This window comes from Gymnoscopelus braueri (genome assembly GCF_963280865.1).
Source record: "Gymnoscopelus braueri genome assembly, chromosome: 1".
Taxonomy (NCBI): domain Eukaryota; kingdom Metazoa; phylum Chordata; class Actinopteri; order Myctophiformes; family Myctophidae; genus Gymnoscopelus; species Gymnoscopelus braueri.
This window is the reverse complement of record NC_137603.1, coordinates 12,843,136-12,855,629: the sequence shown is the minus strand read 5'-3', so window position 1 is coordinate 12,855,629 and position 12,494 is coordinate 12,843,136. Positions and strand designations below refer to the sequence as shown.

The following is a 12,494-nucleotide window of genomic DNA, read 5'->3' as shown; positions in this document are numbered from 1 at the left end:
AGAGATAGGCAGCCACGATGGTCAATAGCTCCAGGAGAGGGAAAGTAATAGAAAGACCTTCACTCTCGGGTCATGTGAAGGTCTTTATTGCTTCTCTGGGACCCCAGTGAGAAATAAGTCAGAATGACAGTGTGTGCCGCTTCTAGCCAAGGGTCTCCAGTGGAAACACCCAAGGAGTTGGGAGTCCAAAAAACATCTGGTCAAAGTCACTGATAGAGGTGACATCTCTTTCTCTCTCAAACAAACCACTCACACAGTTTGCACGCATGCTTTGAACATACATAACATATCTGTATTAACAGAGAGTATATAATAATATCTATTAATATGATTATATTGTTGCACAGGGAATCTGAATCTTTATAGATTCAACTGATATATACAGAAAGGAACCTACTGTATAAGTATGTGTCCATGTACAGTATGTTACCATATTATGTTTATAGGTATGCTTTTTGTACATAATTTCATATTTTAATGAGCGATTGACTAACAATCACAAATACTATTAAATTCTTCAATATGCTTCGGTATATTCCTATCGAATGAAAAAAACACCACCACTGTTTTTCTTTGTTTATTTGACATAGGCCTACAAAACGGAGCATGTATTCTATCACATTGTTTGCGATAAAAACACACACCTTGTTTTCATACAGCCGAGATAACAAATCACTTCAATAACAATGTGACAGAGGAGAAGAGTTAAAGCCATGGAGAAAAGACTTTAGGAGACGGATTCTTTCCCAGTGAGCATGGTTTGCCGTTAACCAATTAAGACCTGGAACGCATCTGTGTCACTTTCGATATCTTTGGCTATTAAAAAATAGCAGATATACAAGCTCATAGCGCGGCACCGAGTGCCGCGCTATGAGCTTGTAGATCTGCTATTTTTGAAAAATCGTGATTTCTTTTTTTTTACACTATTTTCAAAAAAAAAATTGGATTTAGATTTTTTTTAAGAATCGCCTCAGGTCTTAGGTATGATTTTAATGCAGTGGTTCTCAAACTTCTCTGGATCGGGGCCCACTTGAACATGATGGCTGCCATGTTAAGTGGTTTGATGGGTGGGCCGCAAACACTTTCTAATTTAATTTAACGCTCAATTAATCGATTCCGGTTAGGCTCGATGGAACCAACCAAAAGCAGTTTACCGTAACTTTGTATTTATCGGTATCACAATGAAAAAAAAAATGTCATTTTTTTTAAGGACAAATACAATGACATTAACTAACAGATTCTTTGATATTGCGTTATATTATCGTTGCATTATCAATAGAATCTTAGTGTTTTGCCAATTATTTGGGGGTCCACTTTCAATATCCACACGGCCCACAGGTTGAGAATCACTGATTTAATGGATTAACACCAGAGTTAAGAGAGCAATACTGTACAGATACTCACTGTCTCTAGTCTCTACTCGTGGGCTCTGATCTTCTCCAATGACACTACATACAAATCCAGCCAGTCAAATGACTGTTGACTACAATACTCACCTGTCAGCACAGTGATACGAAAAGAGAACAGTAAAGAAACGTCAAGAAAAACAAAACCAAAGGCCATTCACTTTGTCTTTTTTAACATTTTGGAATGCATATATAATCATCCTAAAGGGAATATACAGTACAAGTAATATCGGTGCTTGGATACACAAACATTTGCATAGATAGATTAGATACTGTATCTCATCTAAATTATTTGGACCAATGAGTCCAAGATGGAATGGAGACGAGCACAGTCACAGAAACAACATAGAAAATACAAAATAAGAACACAAATATTTAAGACAAAAGTAATAAAAGTACAAATGTGAAAAAAATCGGAATCAGATATACATACATTTCTTTCAAGAAGATACACAAGACACACGGATTAACTTCTAACTTGAACAAAACAAATAACGTGTAAATGATTATAATGATATGTTTGATATGTGAATAAAATAAAATCAAAATCAGCTGTGATAGGCAAATCATTTTACCCCAGTTCATGTCATGAACTGAAGTAAAAATGTGACTTTTCAATACTATTATTGAGAAGCAATTCTGGACGAAGCAAATTGTCATAAGGGATTTTAAACAAATGCACACTGCAGGGCTACATAGAAAGTGCAGGACAGTATTGCAGAGTAACTTTTGTGCCACGTACTTGGTTTTTAGGAATGTGTAACCCTATAGTCAAATGTTTTGGCAGGGTATATTGAAGATGTGATAGGCAGCCCGGCTGTATCTAAAGTATACACCACACAATCCTGTTTGATAATTTAAACTCTCGAGAATGCAACGTTGAAGTTAAATTAACTCCCAGGATTTTGCAGTGCAGCTTTGTTACCTTTTATAAATCCTTCAACTTAGTATATAATGATGCAACACTAATGGCATTAATCACATCCCACTTAGAGCTACGCCACTGCAGCGCAGCACTTAATGACACATTTAAAACGCTGCTCTCCATTCCATGCAGGTATTACCAAAAGATTATGGGCCGATGTTTAAGTGCTAGTCTAGTCTGTGTAAAAAGGGCAAAGTAGAGGATTCCTCTGCCGACTGTTTACATGGAGCCTTTAACCGCCTGAACCCTAGTGCCCCTATTCTGAGCATAATAGGGGAACATTCTGTGAATATATACGGTAGGCGAAACACACGACAAGCTCACAACACGTTGCGTTTCTACGCGTTGTGAGCTTGTAGATTGACTATTTCTGCTATAGGGCTTAAAGGAGTAGTTCACCCAAAAAAAATCTTATTTTCTATCAATTGCACACCCCATTTTTTCCCCCCACATTCCTAAGCCAATAATTTCATTACCGGCGGAGAGATGCTAATGTATCCGGTAGGAGACTCAAAGTAGACTCTTTGTGTCTCCTACCGGAAATACACCCGGTCATCAAATCATCGGCTTAGGAATGCGACAAAAACAAAAAGAAAATCCATGAATGCAAGGCTTCATGGGGTGTGTAATTGATAGAAAATAAGTAATTTTTTTGGGTGAACTACTCCTGTAAGCGGTTAAAGCTTCTTTTGAGGCAATATTAAAAACGTTCCTTGCCACATCTTCATTCCCTTTTTCTTTGGTTCACATGGCAACATGCTAGACTGCTAAAACCAACTCCAATCGTCACTTCAATGGTGTGTTAGTATTGAGGGTTACACAGTTCAGGACCTCACAGGGCCCGGAGTCGAGCCAGAAGAGCTTCTACGTCAGATTCTCCATTGGTGCTGCTGCTGCTGCTGCAGGAGGTGGAGTAGGTGGAGGTGGTGCAGACTGGGGCTTCTGCCTCATCCTTCATTACTTTCTCTCGCTGCTCCCTGTTCGCCATGCTCTCCCTGTCGGGGCTGTGGCTCTGTCTCGCCACGTGCCTGTACCTTTGCCCCGGCTCCACACGAGCCGCAGCCTTGCTCTGGGCTGCAGATGGATGGCCCTCGGCATTGTAATGAGCCTCCTTGGCAGGGGGCCCTCTCGCCCCTCTCGCCGCCGCTCCTGCCGAACCCACATTCATATTCTGCCGAGAACGAGACCTTTGTAAAGGTGCCTTGGTGTTTGCTGCAAGGGGGGAAAAAAACAGAAAGGGGGACGGGGGGGGGGGTTTTGAAAGAAAAATTGGCAACAGAAAATGTTGAGAATAAAGGGTCAAGGGAATAAGAGATTGGTGCAATCTTGTAAGGACGTTTATCCCGTTAAGACCGGGAACGTGTCTGTGTGTATTTTTTTTTATTTCTTTGGGCTATTCAAAAATAGCAGATATACAAGCTCAGAGTGCCGCATTATGAGCTTGTAGATCTGCTATTTTTTTTTTATCGTGAACATTTGTGGCAAAATCTTGGATTATATATTTTTTAAAGCGAACATTTGTAAAATATTTAGTTCCAGGAAAACCCCCAGAAGCAAAGATTTGAGTTACAAATGTCCGCAAAAATGTTTATGATTTTTCAAAAATAGCAGATCTACAAGCTTGTATATTTGCTATTTTTGAATAGCCCAACGGAATAAAAAAAAGACACACAGATGCGTTCCCGGTCTTAAAGAGTTATACAGTACGGGTTCTAAGAGTGAGCCTCTACGTACGGTAAATGAAAGAGAGAGCGAGGTGGTGGTGGTGGTGGTGGGGGGGGGGGGGGGGGGAACCGGGGGGGATTGCGAGTTTAGAGAAGTAAAAGCTAGCAGGAATAAAAGGCAAAGGGATAAAAGAGAGGGGAAAAAACAAGGGCGTGAGTTTGCGAGGTGCCAATCACACTGCAAGACAAATGGCTGAGAGAAATAATTAGGTTGGGGAGCAGCAGCATTTTGGAACGCACATACAGAAACCTATAAGACATGCACGATGAGGTAAGATCCCAGCACAAATGAGCACACTATACATATTTATGAACATGCGCGTGCGCTCACGCACACACACACACACACACACACACACACACACACACACACACACACGCTCACATGTTGCAGTGGTATTGCCTTCTCTTCCTTTACATAGGATTGAAAAACTGAAAGGCTGTCAGTACAAATAGCATGAATCCTGCACCATTCTAACACAACAACTGTACTTATCCACAACATATACTCTTCTCACCAAAACTAACACTAACAAGATGGGGTTTAAAAATGGTGTGGCTTTCCCAGAGCAGTCTATAGCTATGGATAGCAACATTACTATGTCTGCAGACAGTACGTCACTGGAGTGCATATCTCTGCCCCGAAAATCTTGCCATATTGACGTCCCACATGGTTCCATATTTGGCAGAGACTGATCAAAAATCACAAAATGTGAAAAGCATTTGGGGTTTTTACTTCCTTTTCCTAATGGCAAACACACACACTTGGGGAACATACACATTTTCGTACAGACAAACACTCACACTGACAGCCCATCCCTTAACCCATTTAGACCTGAGGCCGATTTTAAAAAACGCCTTCTAAACCTAACCGAAGTTTTCGGGAAAACGTTCAAATTCTTACTCAAAACAATAAATAAACAATTACGTTGCTATATGTATAGCAACACAGAGGTGGCTCCCGGATTAGAAAGGTATAACAACGTATAGGTTACAACAGGTCTAAATGGGTTGCACTACACCGTGAAAACCAAAAGCAGATACCAAGGCTTTCTAATTACTATCACACTGGGCACCTGGTCTACTCCGGGACCACGCGTGTCGGGAATGATGCAACATGATGCAAGTTGTTTATCGCTGTGCCTGTTGTCAGAGTACTCCCTGTACCTGTTGTTAACACATTGCCTGCGAAGGACGTATGCTTAATTAGATTTTCTGATTGAGTTCCATTGTACAAGCTTATTGGTGCAGAGGCATATACATGCTCTACTAATCATCAGGTCGGGGTGATCAATCAGGGAAGCTGCTGATATACTCCCCCCCAAACACACAGAGATTTCACACACCTGCAGACAGACAGATACAGACGTTTGTGTTTTTTTGTTTCTCGTAAACCGTTAATCCGACCAAACTGCTGCATGGCCTTGGGTCATCCGCTACGCGCATGCCAAGTTTGAGGTCAAACGGTTGGACGGTGCCCCGATTTATGCCCGGGACAGACAGACAGACAGACAGACAGACAGACAGACAGACAAAAGTTTCTGCAATTTATAGATAGATAGATCTATAACATCTATAACACAGGTTGGGTAGGACCACTACTGGTTGGTCTCGCTATGCTAGACCAGTGGTTCTCAAACGTTTTCATGTCAAGGACCCCCAAATTGACACTTATTAGCCCGCGGACCCCCATTTGAAAAGATATGGCAGGAACCCCCATAAGAGAAGATTTTTACGGCTCTAGCAGTGAATTCTCAACCGTTTTAATTTCAAGGACCAACCAGTTTGACATGCATTAGGGCTACGGACCCCCATTTAATGGTATTTCTCTATATATACCTCTGGGACCCCAATTTATATTGTAAAATCAATGTTAATGTAACTCTGAGAGTGTACAAATGGAACCAAATGGACCCGTTCCATTTGTACACTCTCAGAGTTACAGACCCATTTTCCTAACTATCCATCATTTAGCTGGGGACCCCCTGGAACTCCCTCAAGGACCCCCGGGGGTCCCCGGACCCCACTTTGAGAACCAATGTGCTAGACGATCAGCATTTGACTACATTATGTGCATTTTATGCGGCCGCTGCACGGTCCACCGACCCACCCACCTTTTAATATACAGTAGGATAGGATATGGGCATCAGATAGGTGGTTCTAGACAACCGGATCTCCGTATATGCCTATATATGGGCATATCGGTGGAATTGGTGTCGACTCTACACCGGGCACGGCACTTCCTCGGGTCCTCTACCACGCGCACATTAAGTCGGTACGATGGACAGTTCTCAAGATATGTGAACTACAGACCGACACACTGCACTGACAAAGATTTTGCGCATTTATAGTAGGATGTATATTGTCCTACGTATATATGTCCTTTGTATTACAGTGAGGTCTCGTAGTTGTTCTCAGATCAGCTCATTAGTTAATACACACATCATCTTTGTTTTATGAGGATACACATTCAAATAAGCATCCGAGACCAAATCAGTGAATAATCCACAAAGCAATTATAAACTTTGTCTGTTTAGTTAGCAGAGTGAGCTTATACGTGACAACTCCCTTCACCCGACTAGTTTCCAACCAACTCCCTTCACCCGACTAGTTTCCAAACCCACTGGCTCTATGCACAACAGCCATATTGGAAAGAAAATTGGGCCTCTTCTTACTTCCTTCACAGGTGTTACCAATGATACTAATGAAGGCTCTGTTCCATTCTGGTCAAACAGAGTCTGTGCTGACATTGTGCATGTTGACTCACTGGAAACACTTGAGGGGGTTCCAAATGGCCCCTTGCGGGTGTGTAACTCTGAGAGTGTACAAATGGAACCAAATGGACCCGTTAGGGTCCATTTGGTTCCATTTGTACACTCTCAGAGTTATGGGGGTTCTTGAAATCAAAAAGTTTGAGAACCACTGTGCTACACGAAATGGAACAGAGCCTTCATTAGTATCACTGGTAACACCTGTGAAGGAAGTAAGGAAGGGGCCCAATTTCCGTCCAATATGGTTGCTGTGCATAGAGCCTATTGTGCTCACGGCAAGCTGTCGTGTCAATCTATCCGCGAGTCTCGTCCGCGCAGTCAGACCCATCGCCACCAGAGCGACAATAAACCCAACCCAGATCTCACACAACTTAGTATACATTGCACGGAGTGTCATTCTGTGCATATAGACAACTGGAAAATCCGTGCATAGCCGCCTCGCATCTCCCCCCATTGTGACTAAACCATTTCGGAGGCGTGCAGTCTCAAGGGAACTGGAGCCACGTGAGGGACCACCGAGCGAGCTAAAGCGTTGCGACGTTCGCTTGAGCCTATACTCAGCGCCGTTTGAGTTATGAACCGATAGGCACAGAATCGTACATGTTGTTGTGGTGACTGCTCTGCCGTACTTATGCACAGACTTTGGGGTTTTCTAGGCGACTATGCACGGAATGACGTGCACTGGGTCCGTGCAAATGTATACTAAATTGTGTGAGATCAGGCTGATAAACCACAGCCAGGCAGGAGCCGCTTATTTACAGCCCTATAATAACCACGTATCCAAGGGAAACCGTTCTAACGTGAAATCCTGAAATGACTAAAGTGGCGATTATACCGCGGCCTCACGCTGGGCACAAAGTGGCGCAAGCGACGACGAAGCGCGAGCACACACAAGTGCACACACAGGCTTCAGCACTTTCCCTGTCTACGACTAAATGGGCGTTTATATGTCATTGTTTGTGATTGTTACCAGACGCATTATGCGATCATGTTTTCTCAGGCTCCGGTCTATCCGCTTCTGTCACAGCGGATTGGGTCCAACAACACGGTACTGTGGTGTTCAGCAGGCCCGCCGTGATGAAACGGATACGGATGACCAACCGCAATGGAGATTCAATAAGCACATGTACCTCCCTCCCTCCCTCCCTCCCTCCATCCTTTTCTCTATTCTCTTTTCTCTCAAATTACCCCTCCCTCCCTCCCACCTGCCCACCACCTCCCATCACTCCACTATCATCCTTCTTTTCTCTCTCTCTCTCTCCCTCCCACCCAGCGACACTCCAGGCTCCTAGTGCAACAGCGGTGCACTTCATCTTCCTCTTATTTCTCCGTCGCATTTCTCCACCCGCCCTGTCCTTCCCTCCCTCCCCACCAGCAGGGCTCCTATTTAAAACAATGCAGCCAGACAGCGACAGCGCGACAGACAGATCAGACCTCTGTTATGAATTACAATCCCCCGAGTACATCTAAGACTTCATCATCAGTATGAGAGTGTGTGTGTGTGTGTGTGTGTGTGTGTGTGTGTGTGTGTGTGTGTGTGTGTGTGTGTGTGTGTGTGTGTTGGAGAGGGGTAAATCCATATTCATGTGACCTTGAGCGTGGGGGCTGAGGGGAGTGACAGGAGGAAGACGCCACGGCATTTAAAGTTTCCTGAGCCCGAAACGTCTGCCGAAGGAACGGAGGAGTGGAGCCGAGCAGAACGGCCCGCTCTGTCAGCCAATCGGTAATGAGTTTGGAGCGTGGCCAGTCAGTCATGACAGCGTGTTTTATGGGGCCCCCACGTTGACGAATGACGAGGAACGTCCCTGAACACAACCTCTGACAAATAAATAAGAATAAAGAGACGAGGAAGAGGAGCGTCCCAGGAGGAAGCATATAGCGATGATCTTTAAAAACGGAGAAAGCTTAAGAAGACTATACACACGTGTGCACGTGGCCACACAATGCAACACTGGTCTTCACCATTAGGGATTCTGTACCGTTAGAAGACACACACAAAAACACATCCCTCCCATCATTAGTCTATACCACTTGTTCCTGTTCTCTCTTTCTCTGTTGCTGTGGCCTCAATGATCTGTCCTCCCTGCTCCTCCATCATGTCCTCCCTCTCTCTGTCCAACCTGTATCTTCTACCTGCTAGCGCGCGCAAGCACGCACACGCACACACACACATTTTTACTTTACTGGAGTATTTCCCATTTTCAATACTTTTACTTCTACTCCACTACTTCTCAAAGGCAAATATTGTACTTTTACTCCTTTACAATTATTTGACAGCTTTAGTTACTTTACAGTTTATTATCACAAAACACACATTAACCACTTCAGCCCTATATAAATATTTCGGCCATTTGAAAATAGCCGATCTACAAGCTCACAATGCGTCGCGATGATGCGACGCATTGTGAGCTTGTACTGTAGATCTGCTATTTTCAAAATATTCGTATACATTATGAACTTTGTGAAATGGGACCTTCTGCACAATGCTTACTTTTACTTTTGGTACTTTAAGTACATTTTGATGCCAATACTTTTGTAATTTTACTCAAGTAAATTTTGAATATGGGACTTCAACTTGTTACAGAGTATATCTACATTGCAGTATTGCTACTTTTACTTAAGTAAAAAAAAATAGTACTTCTTCCACCACTGTGCGCGCGCGCGCACACACACGCACGCACACAGAGCCCCTGGGATCCTAGCTCAGTCTCCCAGAAAGTTCTGCCCGTGGATCAGCGACCTCATCATCACTGCACACAGCAAAACCCTGTGTTACTTCTTACAGTAACACTCAGGATTTCTCACACACACACACACACACACACACACACACACACACACACACACACACACAAGTACTCTGGTGTTCTACTGAAATCACAGCGGAAGATTTCTTTCTTTCTTTGTCTTTTTCTAGTGCCCAAACCACTTTTATGTTCTATGTTTTTTTTCATAGTGGCTACATTTTACTATCTGGTTAATACAACTCCTTCAAGCAGCGGGGGTTGAGTCATCTCTACCTTGAACAGAACAGTGAGCGTGTGCAGGATGGCGTTGACAGAGAGCAGCTGTCAATGTGTCAACAAACCCTTCAATAGTGTCATTTTCATACTGACAAACACAACATTCCAGATTCACCTATACTTATGCTATCGAGAAGCTACGCACGCACGCACACAGTGGTGGAAAGTAACTAAGTACATTTACTTAAGTACTGTACTTAAGTAAAATGTGTAGGTATTTGTACTTTACTTGAGTATTTCCAATTTCCAATACTTTTACTTCTACTCCATTACATCTCAGAGGCAAATGTTGTACTTTTACTCCGCTACAATTATTTAAAAACTTTAGTTACTAGTTACTTTTCAGATATAAATTATGATATTATAAAACATACATTAACCACTTCAGCCTTATTTTATACATAGGCTATTTGAAAATATTTGCTATTTTCAAACATTTTAGTACTTTAATTTTGGTACTTTAAGTACATTTTGATGCCAATAATTTTGTACTTTTACTCAAGTAAATTTTGAATTCCGGACTTTTACTTGTAACAGAGTATTTCTACATTGCAGTATTGATACTTTTACTTAAGTAAAGAATTTGAGTACTTTTTCCACCCCTGAGAGAGAGAGACACACACACACACACACACACACACACACACACACACACACACACACACACACACACACACACACACACACACACACACACACACACACACACACACACACACACACACACACACACACACACAGTGTAATTTACCTGGTAATAGGGAACGTGATCAACAGGGTTCATTAATATCATTAATGAACTTACTCTGTTTCTTTCTTTTTTTTGCAAGTGAAAGTTACAGGAGAGCATATGGTGCGCGATATGAAATATAAGCGTGTCATATAAACACAACCATTGTCATAGACAATCATACGTCACATTAAACTCTTAAGTGAAACATGGATAGCCTATATGAACCACTGAAGCCTCTGTCTAATTACGTGACTGTCTCCATTGTCCAAAACACATGGATATCTCTTGACAAACCAATATTATTATTATGCATAATAATAATATTCACATTAGTTGCCTACTATGCCTAAGAGTAAAGCGTCTCCTTCTATCATCACTTTCCACGTCGCTGACAAAAGCGCAACACGTGAACACGTCGGTATGTTTCCCGCCCAATCCTGCGCAAAATATCTGATCTACAAGCATAAAACAGTCGCTGCGTGACAAGCTTGTAGATCTGATCTTTTTTCGCCGCATCGCAGTGAAAACTAGAAAGTCTCCGCCAGGTCAGGTAGGTTATTGTGGGCCAACAATGTTCGGAATTTGCCAATCAGGATGGAATATGAAAAATCGGACAGAACCATCTTGATCACTTGACTATAGAGATAATGGGTACCGATTTGCATGATGATTGGACAACATTTGTAGGAGTAATACAACAAAGAAAAGTTTTGAAAAAATCGGCCTCCTGGTGGCGCTATAATAGGGCAATGTTAAAGGGTGGCATTTGTTCTTCAACTTAGTGCGAATGTGCTTGTAAAGTGTCAGCTCAATCGGACGCTGCGTTCATGATTTGTGGCATTTTGTTCAAAACGGGCCACTTCTGCAAACTTTAGATGTCATTGTTAGCCAATCAGGATGAAATATGAAAAATCAAACAGTTCCATCTTGATCACATGACTATAGAGATCATGTGTACCGATTTGTGTGAAATTTGGATAAAATGTGAAAGCTTAATATCCAAAAATGTGTTTTACATAAGTCGGCCTCTTGGTGGCGCTATAAAAGGCAAATGTGAAAAATGCAGGGCGGATGTTTTTCCTTGGCCTCTAGGGAGGGTGCGTGCAAAGTTTCACGCAGATCGGTGCAGTTATAGTTAAAAACACAAATCAGCCTTTTATAGCGCCACCATGAGGCTGATGTGAAAAATGTCAGGTGGCATTTCTTCCTCTGCCTAGTGGGAATGTGTTTGTAAAATTTCACGGAAATCACAAGCTGCGTTCATGATTTGAGGCATTTTGTTCAAAACGGACCAATCCTGCAAATTTTGGAAGGCAACCTTAGCCAATGAGGATGGAATATGGGAAATCGGACAGATCCGTGTTGATCACATGACTATAGAGATACTGTGTACCGATTTGCATGACGTTTGGATAAAATCTGTAGGAGTAATATAAAAAAATGGGTTTTGCACAAATCGGCCTCCAGGTGGCGCTATAACAGGCCCATGTGAAAAATTTGAGGCAGAGGTTCTGAATTGGCATCCAGGGAGTGTGTGTGCACAGTTTCGCAGCAACCGGGCCAACGGTGCCGGAGATTAGCTGGTAACACACGGACAGGACACACACACGGACACACGGACGGAAGGACGGACAGGGGGTAAAACATACTCTCTCGCCATGCCTTTCGGCCTGGCGGAGACAATGAGAGTGAAAAATGGGTTGCCAAATTTTGCGAGAGAAATAAGCAGTCAGGTCTATGAAAATGTTACTGCATGCGTTGTGTCTGTCTGAGTGTGTGCCCTGAGAAAACAGTGGGGCATTCTCAAAACGGCCAGATTGACGGGTTAGTCACGCGAGTGTTAAAGTATTTTTTCAAATGTTGCGCTTATACTGTAGCTTACAAGAACCCCTCTCTGACGTACTGGATCATT

General features: G+C 42.7%; 1 protein-coding gene across 1 annotated transcript in view; it reads right to left on the bottom strand.

The window, feature by feature from the left end:
- Positions 1–1,196: 1,196 nt before the first annotated feature.
- LOC308090904 (protein diaphanous homolog 3-like) overlaps positions 1,197–12,494 on the bottom strand; it is a 337,084-nt gene continuing 325,786 nt past the window's right edge. The window contains exon 29 of the mRNA XM_080436177.1: positions 1,197–3,543. Within this exon, the coding sequence (XP_080292303.1) occupies positions 3,164–3,543 (380 nt within the window). The 3' untranslated portion in view covers positions 1,197–3,163. The remainder of the gene's footprint in view (positions 3,544–12,494) is intronic.